Raw genomic sequence first — 20,206 nt, 5'->3', positions numbered from 1 at the left:
GTGGAAATTAGGCAATGCACTCCCCTGCCTTACCCCCCCCCCCCCCCCCCCCCCCCCCCCCCCTCCCGATTCCTGAACATTTGATCAGGACCTTGTACCCTGACGACAGATCATGTATCAGAAGGCCAAAGGTCGAGGTGATTAAGCGTGATAGTGGAAGGCTTGGTGAATCCTTGTATGACAAGAACAAAACAACATTACGCCTGAAGATCCATGGACCCTCGCAAGTCACCATTTCCCAATCGTCCAAACAGGAAAAATGCATGATGAGCAAGTTCTTTGAGAGAGTTTAAACTTGATATCCATCACCAAATTCCATGTTCTTGAAAAACCAGTAACTGCTGAAGTCCCTGTCCATATGAACCCGTACAATCATAAGCCAACGAGTATCCTCCCCGGGCAGTGCTTGTTCCTGGTCTGACACCACGTCATTGAGGTCCTCCTCGTTCTGACCTATCTCCCGCATCATCGTCTGTAGATCATCTTGGCCCGCCGTCCCTAACGTCGAGCCCTTCTGCTGGTACAACATGTTGTAAACAACATCTAGGTCCCACGTCTTGATTGAAGCCGAGAAACACTAAAGACGAGGCTCCAAACCTTAGTCTCTCCTCCGGTTCGCCAAGGACTGGGCGGTGGTTGCTAGACCACCCAGGAATTTGCTCGAGCAAAACCGACATAGGGAGACGTCGAGAAGGAGAAGGTAGATTTCAACCGCCGCCGAGAAGATGAGAGGATGACAGGCCCTACCTAGACGGAAAGAAATTATCATGTATAAAAATATTAATCAACCAATTGAAAAAAAATGTTGAATAAGTATTTGAAAAATGGCGATCAAGCATTTCAAAGATGGTAAATGTGTATAGAAAAATGCTGACCATGTAGTAAAAAAATGATGAATTGTTTTACCATGTATATAAAAATGTTAATCAAGCACTTGAAAAAAAATGTCGACCACGTATTTGTAAAATGTTGATCAAGCATTTGACAAATGTTAAATATATACAGGAAAAAATGTTGATCATGTATTAAAAATGATGGTTTTTTATAATATATGTAAAAAATGTGAATCGAACATTTGGAAAATGTTAAATGTGTATAGAAAAAGTGTGGACCATGTGTTCAATTTTTTTAATATTGCATTTATAAAAATGTTAAAAATATATATAAAAAATATTGAGCATGTATTATTTCTGATGTTCGTTGTACTACCATGATTAAAGATGAACGGATTGAAAGTTTTCTCGCAAAAATAACTTATTAAATTTTTGTTGAAAAAATGTTAAATGTGTATTAGAAAATCGGTGCTGACATATACATAAAATATAGAAATGAAAAAAAGAGAAAAAGAAAACCATAAAATAAACAAAAATAAACCAAAGAAAAAATAAAAAAACTAAAGAAACAAATGAAAAAATCGGAGAAGAAAAAAAGGAAAAAAATAGAAAAGAAACAAAAGGAAACGAAAAAAGAAAGAAACTGGAGAAACCTGACTCGACTTGCTTCATGTAGGTCGCACCCCGCTAGTTAGCGCGAGTAGTTGGCAGGCGAGATGGCTAGCATCGATGTTTGTCTTCCTGAAGCTCGAATGTTTGATTCCTCGTTTCCCCCTCTTTCTGTTATCCCTCTTATTAAAATGGCTACTGTAGCCGCTTCAGTGAGACATCCTAATCAAGGCGAGATATAGTCGTCACGAAGTCAACGATTGATCGGTGACTACACTATAGGGAGAAATAGACTATATGGGCCTCTGTATACTCCGCCCATTACTTCTCTCAAACCTCAAAGCCCATTCACTAAACCATATACTCCTATCCCAAAAAAAATCTCAAAAAATTCCTAAAGAAAACATATACTCCTTTCTCCTCATCCTATTCCGGCGTCGGCCCCCGTCCGACCTTAGCGCTAGGATTGCCCTGACCATCCTACCTCTACCCAATTGAGGCATTCTTCAAGCTCGCCGACTGGGCACCCTCAGCCCTGTTCAAGGTCGCCTCCAACTCCCTTTCCGCTGCCTCATTCAAGGTCACCTCTAACTCCCCTCTGCCCCAGCTCGTTGCTGAGCTTGTGCAAAGGTGAAAAGTCGTTGCCGCTGCATTTTTTTAATAGAGGGTGGATTTTATTTGCTCAGAATGAAGCATCAAGAAGATACATAACACAATGAGCATATGCCGACCTCTGCATAGATAGGATGCACATAGCCGACACCAACTCTCTCTCTCTCACACACACAACACGTTAGTAACTAGCAAAGTCATATAAGACCAAAGCTATGCGTAGGCGAGGAAAAAAAACCCAAAGCGATTAGATCTGTGATTGCCAAAGTACAACAATGACCAAATTCACACCAACTATCTCATTATACTACATGGTCGACAAGGTTCTTCAACAACAAAGCCTTTAGGAAGGAAGCGACGCTCAAGCACCACCGTCGCTGGATCCAACCACAAGGCTAGAATCAAGGTTTTCACCTTGAAGAAACTGTCCGAGCAATGTCTTCAACAAGGTAAGGATGTAAGAAAATATCGCCATTGCGAGGTATAACCACTTGGGTCTGACCTAGGCTTTCGCTCCGAAGCTTGAGACCGGGTGCTCTAGTAGAACCACCATTGAAGTCATTCATGTGTTCTCAGCATCACTTTTTGCATGATCACATCAGCTATATGTGATGTGACTGCCGCCATTTACTTTCATATTCAAAATCTACGACATGCTGTAGTCGTCGCCATATTCAATATGTCACTTAGTCATATCTGCCTCGCAGCAGGTCAGCACCTTCGAAAGAAAGGGAGGGAGGACTTCATTCAGTGACTCCGCGATCGCCCTCTAAACGATCAAAATAAGGTAAAGCTTGAAGATAAGTTTTGTACTCGATTAATTTCTCAGTCCCTCTAGTCGGGTGGGCGCCGGCCGGCCGGATCCCCCTGAAAACCGTACGTGCGGGTCTCCCCGCATGCGGCTCACGCCATTTGAGGTGGCCCAGCCCAGCATTCATTCGCAAATCCTGTAGTGAAATTGAGACTGCTCGACCTCGGAAGCTAATTCGCGTGTAGGCAGCGCTGTCTTAATACCGTTGACTGTATCTATTCATTGATACATTGGCTCGCTCCCCCCCTCTTTTTTCAAGAATGAATGAGCCGCTCGGACCTTCCATTTCCGTCAAATGACCCGGCTTCCCCTGGCTCTTCCACCGTCCGGGCTCCCTTTCCTCCCTATGCTCCCCCGGCGCAGGCCCACCACGCTTCGCGCCTGCGGCGTTTTCGCCAGACGGTCTTTGCCAGTAGTGCCATCCTCCCCGCAGGCTGTCTGTATGGGTGGGTTGTCCCTTGCTGCTACGTTCTGTTAGGCGCTATGAATTACAGGAAATTCAGTGGTTGACTTGGACAGCAGGCGGGTTACACGTTCCACTGTGCCGAGATGTGAGGTGCAGGTGGTGATGATCACCCCGGGGTATGCGCTAGCGCCCTTGACGGGCACTCCAGGACCCGCCTACGCTCGTGAAAACCCAGGTCGGTCCTCCGACCAGATGTGTGGATAACGAGGCCACCTTCACAACCTTCTCCCTTCTATCTTTATCCAAAGTCAGGTAGGGCGGTTCGCTTGAGTTGCTCAACCGTCCCTTTGCCCGGTGCTCATGACGCGCTACGGAACCTCCACCGTGCTAGCGGCATAGGAGCCTACTCAGCGTCAGCGGCTTCGTGCCGCACTGGAGTGATCCAATATGTGGTTCCGCACGTTCCACCACTTCTCCGTTCATTTCCAATACTGATCGTGAAACACCATGAGCAGCAGGATGTTGAGGTCCGGAATTCGAAGTGAAATTCTTGATTTGCCCGTTCCTAGTCGTCATGGGAAAGAAATAAGAAAGAAATAAGAAAGAGATTATTCCCCTAGAGCTTGTCCAGTACCACCAGTACTCAAAATGCATCTCCGCGCGTCTACCTGGCGCTTTTATTAGCCGCCTTGCATGCAAGCGAAGCGCTATTGGCGGCAATTAATAGCTCATTGAGCGATGATTGATGCAGTCAGTCAGTGCCCTCGATTATTCTATTCCTGATAGAAGGATCATGGCGCCCCGGAAGCATTCCATCCAGCAGCAGCATCTCCTTCAACCACGCGAGGACAAAACTGATGTTAGCTACATTCGAGCGTTCACCGCAGAGAGGCGATCTCGAACACTACCTATGATAATAAATCCAAAGGAAAGGTCAACAAAATGATTCAATCTGACTTTATCGGTATTCTGGATTGAGTAAAAAAGGGATATATGAAGTTCAAGGCCTTGCCAAAACCATCATGGCCCTATTATGTATAGGCCGTACTAAGCCAATAGCGAATAACAAACTCTTTCCTGCTCCCTCGACCTTAATTAACTCCCCCATCCTGCCAAGCCTCAGCTGCCAGCCCATTGTATCTAAGCACACTGCGGCAAATTGATACAAGTAGCTAAAGATCTCGCATCCGACATCTCCGGCCGAACGGTTAGGCAACACTAGGGCGCCTGGGTCAAAATTCCGCTTACCAAACAAGATGTCGAGAGGCGAACTCTGTAATTCCCCTCCTGCAAAAGTGATAGCGGCTGTAGCATCCGTGTGGAAGAGGGTAAGCTTTCGGCAACACCTTTTTCAGATTGGAAAGGATGAATACTTGTGTTGGGTCCTGCAGACCAGGATAGCCTCAGATCAAAACCTAATAAATGTACCTGGGGTTGATCATATTTTTTGGGCAATAAGTATTTAGGAATTTGAGCGCTTATGTAGCTAAAAACTCTGCCACCTGAATACTTGATTCATTAAGGTCGTCACCCTATACCCGGAAGTCTCTATCGTTTTCTTTGTCTGTTAAGCTTCACTGGGTTGGGACTCCCTAAATCAAACTGCAATCGTTGTTTATCAACCACTCACGACGACACCGAGATCTTTGACTTAGCTCCCACAGGTCATCCACCCGGGGCGGAAGATAACGAAAGGGAGACAAAGTCCTAACTAAATCAACGCACAATAACCTCAACCTTCTACCCATTCCATCCATCATATCAGTCGAGTCGAGGAGATTCGTTCTTATCTATAGATAAGGCAAGAGAGAACTTATGACCTCGCGGATGGAGAGGGATTCGAACCCCCGGTATTCCTATCAATACTTCGGTTTTCAAGACCGACTCTTTCAACCGCTCAGACATCCATCCCTGCGCTCGCCCGCCCTATCTATCTGCGCGCTGGCAGGTAGGGGCAACTCTATGTGATTCGCTACGCTTGCTTGCGCCCCACCCCGTAAGCTGACTCTATTGCCTAGCGGTTAGCGACACTTTTCCGGTAGTACGAATCGCTACGCTTCGCTTCTTTCTATATGATAATATGCACCGTCGGTTGCTGCGCTCCCTGCGGGTAATAGTAAGAGAGTGAAGAACGAACGATCCTCAAAAAAGTCAGCAGTGAATGAGTCCGACTCGAGTTCGTGAGTCAAAGGCGTGGCAAGAGAGCGACTTCGACTCGCGAACGATCCGCAAGTGAAGGACCGATCCTTTAACGCCAGTACTGTTGCGAGACTGGTACTTGGCGGCTCACGAGCAACATATAGAAAAAGGTTGCCCATCACTCCCTCGCTCCTTTTTGAAGGCCCACCGCTCCCCCTTTCTTTAAGTATCTATCCCGGCTTGCATTTTGGGGCGAGTACTACAGTTCCTCCATAATCACACAGAACGCCCAGCTTCGAAGAGCTGCTCTCTCCCCAGTCCACAGCATGGTGTGGAATCTGGATCTACTGTGTGTTCTGACTCTAATGGATCAAGTCAGATACTAAGCCTTCTACTACTACTACTTAGGAGATCAAATGCTATATTTTAGAGATTGGACTCTCTTACTGTGTTTTTTCAGGGCTGTTCCCGAGCCAGGTTCCCTGGATCCATTCTTACCTAAATGACTGAATGAAGAAGGGGGCGAGCAGATACGACGGCCACACACACTTCTTTTTAGCCGAATAAAGCCGGATCTACTACACGGCTAGGATCAGAGAAAGATTGAGAAAGCAAGATCAAACCTACTCTACTGTCGATTCAAAAGGTAAACAGCTCCCGAAGACTTTATCAATGAATGGATCAAAGAAGTTTATCTATCTAAGTCATCGTATATAAGGGAAGAAGCCCGCCCCTGATCGAAGAATGAAGAAGCTAGCCCGGGTAGACTTTAAGACCAACTTGGTGTAGAGACGACTATGATGGTCGGCCTCCACAGACTGAACGCGGGAGATTCTTTCACCCTATTTTTAGTAGTGCGAGGAGGATAGAGCTCCCAGCAACGACTGATTGTTCGTACGAGCGAAGGAGCGAGCATGCTTTACCCTTAGAGTGAAGTTGACTTCTATCTAGATGTAAGAAAATATCGCCATTGCGAGGTATAACCACTCGGGTCTGACCTAGGCTTTCGCTCCAAAGCTTGAGACCGGGTGCTCTAGTAGAACCACCATTGAAGTCATTCATGTGTTCTCAGCATCACTTTTTGCATGATTCCATCAGCTATATGTGATGTGACTGCCGCCACTGCACCACCATCCCTCTGTGTCAAGCCGTTGTTCATAGTTTATATCTCACCGCCGAAATCAACTACTAGATCAGGAGAGATGACCCCCTCCCAAGGACCTTTCGATGACCACCGCTGTCGTGGAGCCATAGGAAGTTGTTGCAGAGCAGTCACCACCATCCGTCTGATCAGATCTAGATCAACCACACCAAGTTGATCACTTTATTTTTCAAAGAAGAATGATAGTTCAACTGAACGCCGGCAAAAGTCCACTTAAACATTAATAGTCATCGTTGTCGTCCTCCCCAGGGCTGGTGAGGTCGATGAACGCCAGTGCCGGCCCAACCCAGGTGAAAGTGCTCTCCCATGCCGCATACGCCGCCTCCTCAGCCGGCCCAGCCTAGGGTTTGTGGTCGCAGGTGAGGGAGAAAGTGTGGCAAGATGTGGACGAGGGGATGGAAGTGGATGAGCCCCCCTCCCACGCTTGCATAAGAAAGGACAATGACCCATAGCTTCCACCCACTGGCAGACGGGACCGAGGTAGATCGCCACGTTAATTACGACCGCATGCGATGGTTGGGCGGCCGATAGGTAGGACCGCGACAGACACCAAGAGGACGTGTGGCGTGTCCGCGTGGACGCAAATCAGACGCAAATTTGGACGGACACCGAGCGGACGCATTTGGGTTTGGTTCCCCGCGTTGGGTCGGCGCTTTGGTCTGTTTCGATTCAAATAGACACGCGTGAACTATTTGCATCAGTCGGTTGGAGTTGCTCTAAGAGGGCGCATTGATCAGTGGCTTTTTTTTAGACAAGTAGTATTGATCGGTGGCTAAATTAGAAGAGAGAAATGGACAGTAAATGGGCCTTTATATTCTCAGCCCATTACTCCCTTCTCCTCCTTCCATTCCGGCGCCGCCCCCTCCCTCCGGCCCCCGTCCGACCTCTCCGCCACCGCCCACCCTCTCCCCTCACTGCTCGCGCACCGACTGCCGACGCCTTCTCCTGTACCGGACGCCTCGCCCTGCAGCCGCGCCGGTTGAAGGTCTTCTTCAAGCTCCCTGCAACCGCGCCGATAAGGAGGATGGCGTTACCCCGACCTATCCTGCCTCTGCCCGGTTGAAGGCCTTCTTCAAGCTCGCCGTCCGGCCACCCTCTGCTTCGTTTAAGGTCGCCTCCAACTCCCCTCCTCCGCCCCCAGCTCGCTGCTGAGCTGTGCAAAGGGGAAAAGACGTTACCGCTGTATGCATGATTTTTGTTTTTGATTTCTTTGATTATGTATGGTGATGTGCATGCTGCAGATTCACACAATTGATCTTGTTTGTTGCATGTTGTAGTACTAACAGAGTAGTTTATTTTCCAAAAAAGAACGAGAGTTCAACTGAATTCCTGTTCCCCACATTAGTTTGATACTATTCTGTGCAATTACTGTAAATGCGTCCATGGTTCCACCAGTAGTGGGTCAATGGAAATTATGGAATCACATTTTCTCCAAAACTGCTTGATTGTGCTGCTGTAGTTATGTTCGCTGCTTATATAGTTCTCTGAAGATTTGCGTCTGTCCGGTCTTCCTGCAGCACAATCGAAGAATGGCTTGGGGTCAGCTTGCTGGAAGACCCGCAATAGGGTTCCTGTCTCGTGCTCAACAGCTGGCTGCTCAAAGGTTTACTTCTGCGACATTCCAAACTAATCCGTTGAGCGATCATCTTCCAGAAGATGGCATGTTTCGTAGGAGCTTTAGCTCAGCGGTGCCTGCTTCAGAGCAAATGAACCTCATTAAGCAACTCCGAGAAAGAACGTGTGCTCCGATCAAAGATGTCAAGGCTTCGCTAGTTAGTTGTGACTGGGATATTGGTTAGCTCTTCCTTCACATTGGTTTTATGCACAGCTTGGTTGACATATTTTGTTTATGTTCTCTGTTCCTATCCCATTTCTATGATTTCTTTCAGAGGCCGCACAGGTGGATCTAAGGAAGAGAGGGGTGATTCTTGCTGCCAAAAAGTCATCACGGACTGCTGCCGAAGGTTTGCTTGCTATGGCAGGAGATGATAAAAGGGCTGTTGTGGTTGAGCTAAACTGTGAGACCGACTTTGTAGCAAGAAATGATGTTTTCCAGTATCTGGTTGGTTTCACCCTCAGTGACATGATTTGCTGAATCGTGTTGTTGCGCTAGATGCAATTCTTTTAGATTCATATGCTCAGCATAAGTATATGGAAATTAGCAAAATATTTTGTTACTATCTGGCATAAGAAAGCATTATTTCTTCATGACTTGAAAAGCATCAACTCACAATTTTTGGGGAAAAAGGATCGATGCTAAATTAAATGTTTCTCTTAATTGCAATGGTTGTCCTTTGAGGGCAGCATGTTGTTTCTATTGTTTGACCGTACACTAGTTTCGAATATCATTCTCCAGGCCCCATTTTTAGTTTTTGGTTGTGTCAACTCATCAGATTCGTTGCTAGGTTTTCAATATATTGACTGCTATCCCCTGATTTTCGAAATCTTGCTTATTGATGTTTTTGCCGTAATTATTGTTTTTTTCTTCAAGGAACTTTTGGGCATCTCTTTGCCATTTCTGACCCCTCTTGCTTGGATATGCTTAGCATGATATGTTGTGTATTTAAGCATGTGTGCATGTTGTGTAACATACATAGAATTGCCAACTTCAAACTCTTGTTTAATTGTAGTATTTAAGTTATCTGTTCATGCCATTTTATCTGCTAGGAAGTTAATAACTTTTGGTATTGTATTGGGCACATCACTGGAGTATACTTAATTAAACACATCTCTTTTCCACATGTACAATTTAATAACTTCCTTTTCTCTTGCAAATTTCATTTGCCATGCAGGCTTCATCCTTGGCAAAGATGGCTCTGTCAGCTCAGGATCCCGGGAAATCAGTTTTTCCTTTTGCTCCTGCATATTTGGAGGTGTGACACCTATTGTTTCTCCTCGTTCCTTTTCTGAGCAGTTCCAGTACATGACATATTGCATATATAGTATATCTACCAGCAATGGGTTTGATGTTTATGAACCCTGAAGTGTTGGTTTTAAGATAGATGGAATTCCATATTGACTGATATTCAATTTAACCTTGCTCTGTGATCAAATTTGTTTATAGTGTTATGTGACGACTTAATACGATCTAAGCTTCTGGGCAAGCATCAACCATATGAATGGAATGAGATTACTTCTGGTTTTTTTGGTTGGACTTCCAATTTTTCTTCTGTTGCATTACTTGGGAACAATTAGATACCTGTTTTTCGGTTGTAGTGCCATTTAGTCCCTGGATCTCTTTGACATAGGCAGGAAATTTATCACGCTAAAATTTTAGGCGAATAATGTCCGATGATAAACTGAAGTGCCTACAATGCAGCTGAACTTATCAAATGTATGTCTCCTTTTTGTCTGTTTTTTTCTTTTTCTTTGGGAAACTACTACATTTCTACCAATCTTTGCAGAGCATGAGTATTAACCTAGATCATCCTAAACTCAGTGGTGAAACAACTGTTCGGAATGCTGTTACGGAAGTTGCTGCCATGGTTGGGGAGAACGTAAAACTTAGAAGAGGTTTCATGTTGTCCACGACTGCACATGGTGTTGTTTCATCTTATCTGCATACCTGTCCTCAGCCAGGTACACAGACAGTGTTATTTTCGTTTACCAAGTTTTATCAAGATTGTATGTTTGTCGTTCTTCTACTCATTGCTTTTGACAAATGGCGTATTTGCTCGTTCACTTAATTGATGCATTTTCTTGCTTCAGATCTGGGTCGCGTTGCTGGATTGGTCACTTTAGAAGCAGAAGATAGCAGTGCTCCCCTTGACGCTCTCAAGAGAGTTGGGTCATCTATCGCAATGCATATTGTTGCAGCAAGGCCATTATTCTTATCAAAGGAACTGGTTTCTGCTGCAGCTGTGGAAAATGAACGTGATGTGCTCCGAACTCAGGTACCTTATTGGTTATTCTGACATTTCTTTAGAACTAGAAGGATCTGCTGCCATATCCTTGTATGTGGCTGAGTAGTTTTACGTCCATCCACTATGACACACGAAGTAGACACACACTTGTATCAGTTGTATGCTAAACGTGACTAGCACAATACTCTTTAAGTGGACTCCTGCTATCTTGACAGAAACAAACCAATTTCGAAGGTAGGGAATGAGACTAGTAATAAATGAAAAGCAAATGCATGCATGTGAGATTTTGGACTAAATGAAAGAGGAAAGATGTGCATCTGAGATGAGAAAGATCAACGACTGGAAAAGCAGCCTGATCATATGAAATAGGGTGATTTCTGGATGTACAGTAATACCAGGATAACTGTTTGGTTGGGTTTAGAAGTTGCTGGCATTTACACTGCTTATTTCCATGAATCGGATAACTATATAACATTTCTTTTCTGTATCTTCTAGTGACATAGTCTCTATCCATCCTTGATATGAGGGTGAACTTGGGCATGCCAAGTTACTTGAGAAATCACAAATGTAACATGCCGTTGTGTAATATGCCAGGCTGAAAGATCAGGTAAACCCCAAATGGCCATAGAGAAAATGGTGGAAGGCCGATTGAGGAAGTATTTCGAAGAAGCTGTGCTTTTGGAGCAAAAGTACGTCGTTAATGACAGCACAAACATTAAGGCAAGCCGACAAACCTTTTCCTCTGACGATTGATTTATGGCTGCGAACTGTGATCTCTGATTGATAGCCTTGCTTGCTGGCGTGGTTCTTTTCAGACGCTGCTGAGTGATTTGTCCAAGGAGGTTGGCTGTAAAGTAACGATTGGCAACTTTGCCAGAATGGAAGTCGGGGAAGGAATCGAGAGGTATGATGTGCGTGTGTACTGATGTCTCTTAACAGTTTGTGGTTTTTACTGGCTTTGCTGTTGGTTTCCGTGGTGTTTTTGCTTGGTAATCTCTTTTGTCGGTTTGTTTATGACTTGTTTCTTACTAGTTCTCGCACATGGGTTTGTTTTGACGCAAGTTATCCTCAGATTCTGTTTGTTTATGCAATCAGATATTAACCGAAGCTAATTCTGTGCTTGGCAGACCTGAAGAATGAAGAATCACGTGGGTCAGAAGCTACGGCTCATGTTGCAAGCTTAGATGAATCAAATGCGATGATTGGGATATGTGCGACGGTTCCTTTTCTACAGAGAATTTATATGGGTTCTCATCTTTGCTCCAATGGGATGTGCTCTCTACGTCCATCAATTCGATAGAAGTTTGCAAACTGAGTTTACGACACGACAGCAAATTGTATCAAACTGAATAATGTGCAATCCGTGCAAAAGTTTGCACGATGCCGCCAAATGCAATGGGATATGTATTGTTTACAATTTTGCGTTTGGTTTGGATATGCATATTTGAGAGTCGATACCATTAGATTAGCTGCGGCGTTGTAGTATGTTTTCATTGTTCTTGTTTGGTTAGTGGTTGTAAAGGACTTTGGTGCAGCCTGCACGACTAGGTCAGGAAGCCCTTGACTGATTTCTCCACCCTCTGGCTTGGTGAAACCATTGCGTTATAAGAACACAAAAGCCACACCGAAAGTACCCTTCTACTCCTGAGCTCATTTGAGCTTGGGATGAACAGTAATTTCTGAAAAAAATGAAAATAAATTTAAAAAAAATATATAAAAAAATTGGCGCAAACTTTCACAATTTTTCCCGGTGCATGGAAATTTTCAGCCCGAAACAGATGGAAGGCATGGAAAAAAAAATCAGCACTCCAAAATGCTTTTAGAAAAAGCATTTTTGGAGCATCGATTTTGTTTTTTTTACCATGACTTATAGGGATGCTTTATGATAAAATTTTGCAAGCACATAGAACATTTGTCAAAGTTTTCACCAAATTAAGATTTTTATGAAATTTTTACTATTTTATTTGATTTTACTGTTCACCGGGGTGCATTTGATATTGGGTGTAGATACTTCGCGTCCATGAAAACCCACATAATGTACTATGATAGGCATGAGGCAAAAGCACCGCCAAGCAGAAACTTGAAAACATCTTCATCAAACTATCATGCCTGCGATGCTGCCTTCACCGTGAATAAGCTAACCCCAAAAGAGCGGCATCGAGATCACGTGGCCCAAGCCACCATAGGTGGCATCACCACACAACTAAGGCGACTCTGGTTTTTGCAAACCCATTGTTGTTGTTATTGCCACACAAGTCGTCCGCCGCTGGTCTCCTGCCTGGCGGACCATGAGTGAAAAGCGGACACCGACACCGACTAGAGCGGCGCCAAAAGCAATGTCAATAGGGAGAGACAAAAACAGAGATACACCGTCGCTGCCGCAATCCTGGGACCTTGGGTTTCCCTCGAAGCCTTGAGCGGAGGATGCAACATGGTGCCGATGCCTCGAAGGAGGGTGAATGTCACTCATCGATCCTCTCTATACTACACCAACGGTTGTGGCAAACGCTACCTTCCCCGTTGTCGGAGGATGTCAATTAGGGCTTGTTCGGTTGACAGGGAAAATGGAAGGGTTTGGCAGGGATTACACCTTCTACAAGTCAAAACCTCCTCCAATCCACCCCCATCCCCCTGTGAGGAGGTGTAACCGAACAAAGCCTAAAGCAAGTTCAAATACACACCCGAAAAAAAGAAGTTCAAATACAAATTTCAAAACTTGGAATCGAGAAGCAAAGCATGGCAGGAGTGTCACATGATCCCGTCCTCGGAGGGCACGTGTCGACCCCCTATTGGATCCTCCGCCTGCGAGCCCACTCACTCCCTCTCATTTCCCGCCATTTTTTTTCTTCCAGAACCTTCCTTCCTTCATCGGCTTGCTCCTCCACCCACCGCCACCGCCGGCGATGAGGAAGCGGTCGCTGCCTCGCTGCTACGAATTCCTCCTCGGCAAAGGTGACCGCCACGGCGCCCTAATCAATCGATGGTCGATGTACCTACCTCTCTCCCACCGCCAGCCGCCTCAACGTTCCATTCGCTCGTTGCTGTGCAGACCACGACCGGTGGCCGCCGGAGGCCAGGCTCATGGAAGCCGCCCACGACGGCGACGTCCTCGAGATCAAGAGTAAGGGCCGCACTGACCCCCCCCCCCCCCCCCCCCCCCCCCCCCCCCCCCCCCCCCCCCCCCCCCCCCCCCCCCCCTCTCTCCGGCGTCCATCTGCTCGCTAGATCTGGCCGCCGAGGTAGGGTTTTGTTTGCTACCGTGTGCGCCTCGCCTCCGATCGGTAGATACTGGGGCTTAATAATCAATTCCTCGGGTTCCTTGGGGATTAGGGTTTCGCTTGTGATTTAGGTTGGAATTAATGCGATGCTGGGGCTTAATTAGTTCCTCGGGTTCAATTCGGAGATGTCAATTTTGCTTGTGATTTAGGTTGGATGTGATGCTTGAGATTCTCTCGTTGCAGCCAACTTGGGGATTTCTAAACCCCTTTCTTAAGGATCAGTGCCGATTTCTTCCTGATTTGGGAATTGGGACTAGTACAATCTTGCCATGATTGATGATGATTCATGTTCCTAACTAATTAGAAGCGCCTCCTCTTTTTGTTGTGTGGAATGAAGAGATTGCAGAGGAGCCAGATGAGCACGGGTTCCTTGGACGTGTCAATTTTGTTTGTGATTGATTCCAATCTGTTAGTAGGTTGGAATGAGATGCATGGGCTTCTCTCTTTGCACCAACTTGGGGATTTCTGAACCCCTTTCTTAAGGATCAGTGATGATTCCTTCATGATTTGGGAATTGGGACTAGTACAATCTTGCCATGGTTTGTGGTGATTCATGTTCTTAACTAACAGTGCCTCCTCTTTTTGTTATGTGGAATGAAGAGGTTGCAAAGGAGCTGGACAAGCACGGGCATGGGATCCCCGCGACAGTGGCCAACACGACCTTCCATGGCGTGAACGCGCTGCACGCTGCCAGTGGCCTTGGCAGGCTGCCGGTCTACCAGTATCTCATCGAGGAGGTCAATATGGTGGAGATCGACAAGCCTGATGCCCAGGGTAATTCGTTCGCCCATTTCCGGTCCTAATGTATATATAGTTTTTATGGCTTGATCATAAACTTCACCTGGATCATAATGCTAGGCCATACACCGGTGGAGCATGCCCTCACCGAAGGCCACCTTCCTGCCGCCAGGTACCTTCTTGATCGTGGAGCTGATCTGCATCAGCGCCATAAAGATGGAACCATGTCTACTCTTCTTCATTCAGCTGCAGCTCTTGGTATCAAGCGGATCTTAATTTCGTTTTCAATTTCCTTTACTGTATGCTCATAGTCTTGACTACTCCCCTGCTCCCTTGTTTCGTGCTGGACGTTTTTCTCTATGAGAATTGTTTTGTGCTGGGCCTTGTTTTGCCAAGATCTCAGCTAACCTAATATAAGCAATTTTCCTATTGCCATAAATTAAAACAAACCTCATCTTATTTGCTTCTAATGCCTGTCAGCGTCTGAACAGGGGTCAATCATTGTAAGTTTAAAGATAGTCGTCACACTAATTTGAATTCCCTGCTCGATGATATGTAAAATATCCATGTGTCATGTATTGCTACAAATCTTGTTAGGCATTATATTTATCCTTATAGTCTGGATCTTCTCTTAGGATATATGTTTCAGATTTTATTTTTGTCTTAGCCATCTAATCTAGTTTCCCAAGATATGTTTGCTTACTTCATATGGTATATATGCAAGTTTATCTGGGTATCTCTTTCATACATTATTTTGTGTATGATTACCATCTTAATTCTTATGGTAGCTGTTTATGGTAATTTGTTCTGTATGTCTGTTCAGGGAAATGTGAACGAACAATTGCTTTCCATCAATAGTTATTGAAACGATTTTGCCCAAAACTGTTCTGTTCATATACTGTTATCACCTTAAATTAGTTTTCTTCTTTTCTTCAGGGCACTCTGAAATAGTAAAGTTTCTTCTTTCTAGAGGGGCTGATATTGATGCTCTATCATTTTTTGGGACACCACTCTCTGTTGCTGCTCTTAGAGGACATGCTAGCACGGTCAAGATCCTTTTGCAGCACAATGCAGATGTAATATTCAAAATCTTTGTTGATCTGTTGGCTTTTTACTCCAATTCTTTCGCTTGCTGCCTTTTTGTTATGTTCTCCAATTGAACCATGCAAGTGTGACTTAGTTATCCGTTTGGTTTGCAACCGCACTTCTGGCAAGATTCCATTCCTACTACTTGGTTGCCATACATCACTCATTTTCTATCATTAATTAGTCATGCTCGGCTAAAAGTGTGTCAAATATTGCCAACCTTTGTAACCAAACCAAACAGGCCCTGCTTGTAGCTGTTAATGTGTGAATTAGACCAGGCATGCATGATGGGACCAGTGACCCACACAAAAACTCTGAAAGTTCAGTGGGAGCAAAGGGAGATATAACTGTATAAGGCTATACCTTTAGAAAAGAAGTACCCCAACGATCCATATTAATTGTCGCTGATTTAGTAAAATAAGCGATAATTAATATGGATCGGAGGGAGTATCAGATAAGCTATTTTTTCCTTACAAGCTCCATCTTCACATTTTGGCATTAAAATAAGTTGTTTATTTATGTTTTCCAGCCTAACAAGGGTACTCGTCGGTATGTATCTTTAGGGATGGCAATAGGTATATCATCTGTGTCCTGTGTGAAGCTATTGATTCAGGTATAGTATCCTATGCTTATACTGTAGTAGGAATGTACATATAGTATCCTCTGCTTATTTGTTTCTATAGACTGACGTTTGATTCAATCATGTCTGTATCAACGACTTGAAAACCATATAATTAGCTTTTCTTTTATTCGTGCATCTCATAGGGTGGAGCTAATGTGAGCGGCGGTAGTCCTTGTGATATTCCTTTGGTTGCGGCTGCAGAAAAGGGCTTAACTGAAGTTATTAAGTGCCTGTTGGAAGCTGGTGCAAATCCAAATGTCCCTGACACGGTGAGAATGCACTCTTTGTCACATTTCTGTGTCTTGCTTGGCTTTGTAGTTTCAGTAGACTCGTCTATACTTACATGCATTAAATGTGCGAGTTATGCAGCAAGTACATCTACATGATGCTATCTGTGTAATGCAAAAATAAAGGGCTCCTGCAAAGTTACCCTTTTTTGTGTGCATAAGCTTGTTAATGTTTTGTATTTTGGCCGTTTTGGTGTCTCTTTGTTAATTTAGTCAGGTAGTGAATCAATATGGTTTGCCTGGATCGCCTGTATCGCCTCGAGACCATTGCTTATTTTCTGATGTTGAATAGCTTTTGTAAACCTTTCCCTGTTCCTCCACAGTTTGGTAGATTGCCAATAGAGTTGGCTGCTGAATATGGCACACAGGAAGATGTTGAGATTCTCTTTCCTTTCACCTCTCCCATTCCAACTGTGACAAATTGGAGCGTTGATGGAATCATTAGTCATGTGGAGATGGAAATCAAACAGCTTGAGGTATGGCACTGTAGCGTATTTTGTTGCACACCTACGCCAATTTTGGTCCATGTTAATTCTGTGAGGAATGTCGGCTTTGATGTTTAACTGAAACTTCATAGGTCAAGCAGTGCCCAAGTATAGTTTCTGCTTCCATATTCGTCAAATGCGCATGTGTTTCCTTGCACCTTCTTTGCTTCCTGAAAACTCATTTTATTTAAATGATGTTTTATTGGTTATTTAATTTTCTCAAGTGGTAATTCATCAAGTCTAATTTTGTCAAAAAATTACAGGTGTACCAATTTTCTTAAAGAGCTCTTTGTTGCTTCATTTCCTGTCTGCATAGCAAAGAGAGCTGGATTTTCAAATCTTTGCATTGATTAAAACTGTTTCCTGTATCCATCCACTTCACCTCAACATCTTTGCTACTCCCTCCGTCCCATAATATAAGAGCGTTTTGGACACTAATGTAGTGTCAAAAACGCTCTTATATTATGGGACGGAGGGAGTATATTATACTGTTTCTCCCTCACACGCATCCGACCTCTTTATATGTGTACATCTGATTCAAATTATTATGAGTTGCCCAGGATGACAATTTTGTGAAAAAGAGGGTGTCTGACCTGAAACAACAAGCAGATGAAGCATTTAGGAAGCAGGATTATCTGAATGCATCAGTGTTCTACACGCAGGTACATTCTCAAACTTTTTCCCCCTGTGTTGACTAAAGGTACATCCATGAAACATGTTCCTCCATTACAATTTGGTTGGTTTATCATTAGCATTAATTGACCTTGGCAATGTGTACAACTTAACCAGCTATCTAGTAATGCTATCACATCAACCTGTTGAAAGACTATTGACTAGCGCGCACAGCTGGTCGCATATATGCAGTGTTTGGTGAACTGTGTAGATTGGACAGGTTTCACGCGTAGAGCTAGTGATAACAAAAAATGGCGATAGCTATGTTATAAAAAATAAAATAAAATAAGCTCCTCTTTTAGCCCTGAATTCATTGCGAGGAATTTCAGGTGGGAGTTTCTCTTTTATCTCGGTTCAACTTTTCAGTCCATGTGTACCTGTGGGCCAAATGAAAAACTATTGGTGTATAATAAACTGAGCAGCATTCCTGGAAATGAAATGTGGCAACAACAATGTTTTTTTTGACTGCTTTATCTGCTGCAGGCACTGAGGATGGATAACTTCGACGCTAGATTGTTGTCAAACCGGAGTCTTTGCTGGGCTCGCATGGGTCATGGAGAATGGGCTTATGATGATGCAGATAAATGCCAGGAGCTTTGCCCAAAGTGGGCCAAGTCACACTATTGGCTTGGAGTAGCTCTTATGTGTATGAAGGTCCGTGCCATAGAAGAGTTGACTCTGGAAATTCCCGTTGTTCCTTTGATATCTAGTATTACTACTTTGTATCTGATCCCGCAGTGTGCTTGCCTTCCTTAGGAATATGACGGTGCTCATCACTCCCTCTCGCGCGCTTTACAGCTGGATCCGGAAAGCCAAGAGATTATGAAATTACTCTTGTATGATATTCACCTTTCATCTTGTTCTTTCTCTAGTAACACTAGATCAACACTGTCAGCTTGGTGTCGGAATCATTGGTAGAATTTGATTGTTTCTTTAACATGGTCTAATCGAATAATTCTTGCAGGGAGGTGATTGAACTGAAGTGATCAAGCCCTGCATACCAACAACATCGCGCACAGAATGGGAAGCTCTTCTGTTTTGTGTGTTCTCAGACAAAAAAAAAATGCAGGACTTTAAATCGTGCGATGCAACTCATGGGTTGTAGCGGGAGCTTAGAGCAGAACAGTTTACTGGCTACCTATTTTTAGCTTTCTGGAACTTAATCACCTGTTTGTATAGAGGGGTCACAGCGGACGATGAATTGGCTAATTATGCTAGAGTGCAATGTTTGACAGTAGATCGATATATTTTGCATTGCCAGTTCCCATTATGTCTGCAGGGAACATGCTACAGATCCTCTCTTTGCTGACAGATGAAAGTGTCATAGCTTGTTGCGTAGGGTAAATCAGTGCAAAAATGCACGACCAGTTATCATTTACCAATGTGTACTACTATTACTACTACGCAATCAAAGTAAATGCTGTTACAAAATCATTCCGAAGGCGGTTGCTCGAATCGTTGATCAGTCTGGTACTAGATTTTTTTTTCCAGGAAAGTCTGGTACTAGATTGATGGTCTGAAAATGTGACGCTGACACATAGAGGAGCGGTGGAATTGTGGGTATGATCACCTGGAAATCCAACAGACACGAGAGGCAGGCAATGGTAAGATGGTTTGCTTACCAGGCTGTATGTTCAACCATCAGTACACTTTGCACTACGGGCGCCCCTATGTCTCGCTTGTAGCGGGACCTAGGGAACAATCGCGTGAAGGGGAGCCCCATATGGGCCAGCCCAGGCGCACGGGAGGCCATATCCTCATTTTTTTTCTGTTTGCTTTTCAACTTTTCAGTTTTTGTATTTTGCTTTATCTTTTTACCTCTCTTTATACTTTCAAATATTCTAAATATATATTAAAACAAATACTCTACAATAAATATTTGGAAAATGCTAAATGTGCATAAAGAAAATGTTTATCATGCATACAGAAAAACACAATGTGTATGAAAAAAATTGATCATGTATTATAAGAATGTTTAATCAAGCATTTAAAAAAATATTGAACAAGTATTTGAAAAATGTTAATCAAGCATTTGAAAAATGTTAAATGTGTATAGAAAAATGTTGACCATGTATTAAGAAATGATGAAACAGTTTGATCATGTTTTTTTAAACTAGCAAAAAGGCCTGTGCGTTGCAATGGGATAATAAAATTGTTGTCTTCAAATCAAGTTTCAAATATTCGCTCTCCATGTATACACATGTATTTGAATATCTGTGCACCAAGTGTCGCGCATGCGGATGTTAGACGCCTCCATTCTAACATACTCACAATGGATAGATGTTGGATTTGATCCTTGATGTTGTATTTTTTTTAGTACATCCTCGATGCGTGTATGAGAAGGAAAAGAAAAGGCAAGTCTCACGATGGATTAAAAAATGAAGGACCCTATGACGTACAAATAATCCAACTTTATGGGTAATCTGAAGGAACGTATGACGTACGAACAATTAACAAAGAGTTTTTTTTACACTTACGGGTGGCATGGTGGTTAATTTACTTCAACTCTATGAACAGTTTAGGGTAGGTGGACGGACTAAAAAAATCAGAGAAATGCACCATCCTTTATTATTAGGTATAAATTTAGTCAAGAATTATCAAAA

The 20,206-nt window shown here is 43.8% G+C and overlaps 2 protein-coding genes and 1 non-coding gene across 3 annotated transcripts; 2 read left to right on the top strand and 1 right to left on the bottom strand.

Annotated features, from left to right (window-relative positions):
• Positions 1-5,095: 5,095 nt before the first annotated feature.
• Positions 5,096-5,182, bottom strand: TRNAS-UGA. The gene has a single exon. It is a non-coding gene; the product is annotated as a tRNA-Ser (tRNA).
• Positions 5,183-7,406: 2,224 nt separating this feature from the next.
• On the top strand, positions 7,407-12,011 carry LOC125506873 (elongation factor Ts, mitochondrial-like). The gene is made up of 9 exons (XM_048671583.1): positions 7,407-7,682; positions 8,090-8,366; positions 8,462-8,634; positions 9,365-9,445; positions 9,977-10,151; positions 10,281-10,465; positions 11,030-11,155; positions 11,251-11,339; positions 11,563-12,011. The coding sequence occupies exons 2-9, from the start codon at positions 8,102-8,104 to the stop codon at positions 11,573-11,575; spliced, it is 1,107 nt and encodes a 368-aa protein (XP_048527540.1). The 5' UTR covers positions 7,407-7,682; positions 8,090-8,101; the 3' UTR covers positions 11,576-12,011.
• Positions 12,012-13,252: 1,241 nt separating this feature from the next.
• On the top strand, positions 13,253-18,991 carry LOC125506872 (ankyrin repeat domain-containing protein 65-like). The gene is made up of 12 exons (XM_048671581.1): positions 13,253-13,387; positions 13,485-13,556; positions 14,314-14,487; positions 14,572-14,709; positions 15,388-15,527; positions 16,067-16,150; positions 16,303-16,428; positions 16,770-16,922; positions 17,492-17,593; positions 18,087-18,257; positions 18,360-18,439; positions 18,568-18,991. Exons 1-12 carry the CDS (start codon positions 13,339-13,341, stop codon positions 18,587-18,589), a joined length of 1,311 nt encoding a protein of 436 aa, XP_048527538.1. The 5' UTR covers positions 13,253-13,338; the 3' UTR covers positions 18,590-18,991.
• Positions 18,992-20,206: the final 1,215 nt, after the last annotated feature.

The sequence above is a fragment of the Triticum urartu genome, chromosome 5, assembly GCF_003073215.2.
Source record: "Triticum urartu cultivar G1812 chromosome 5, Tu2.1, whole genome shotgun sequence".
NCBI classification, from domain to species: Eukaryota; Viridiplantae; Streptophyta; class Magnoliopsida; order Poales; family Poaceae; genus Triticum; species Triticum urartu.
This window is presented reverse-complemented; position numbering and strand designations above follow the sequence as displayed.

Excerpts from the sequence above, each read along its gene's own strand:
- LOC125506872 (XM_048671581.1), top strand. The coding sequence starts at position 13,339 with ATGAGGAAGCGGTCGCTGCCTCGCTGCTACGAATTCCTCCTCGGCAAA. Across the intron at positions 13,557-14,313 it reads CGACGTCCTCGAGATCAAGA|AGGTTGCAAAGGAGCTGGAC; the intron begins GTAAGGGCCGCA and ends TGTGGAATGAAG. Across the intron at positions 14,710-15,387 it reads TCATTCAGCTGCAGCTCTTG|GGCACTCTGAAATAGTAAAG; the intron begins GTATCAAGCGGA and ends TCTTTTCTTCAG.
- LOC125506873 (XM_048671583.1), top strand. The coding sequence starts at position 8,102 with ATGGCTTGGGGTCAGCTTGCTGGAAGACCCGCAATAGGGTTCCTGTCT. Across the intron at positions 8,635-9,364 it reads ATGATGTTTTCCAGTATCTG|GCTTCATCCTTGGCAAAGAT; the intron begins GTTGGTTTCACC and ends TTTGCCATGCAG. Across the intron at positions 11,156-11,250 it reads ATGACAGCACAAACATTAAG|ACGCTGCTGAGTGATTTGTC; the intron begins GCAAGCCGACAA and ends GGTTCTTTTCAG.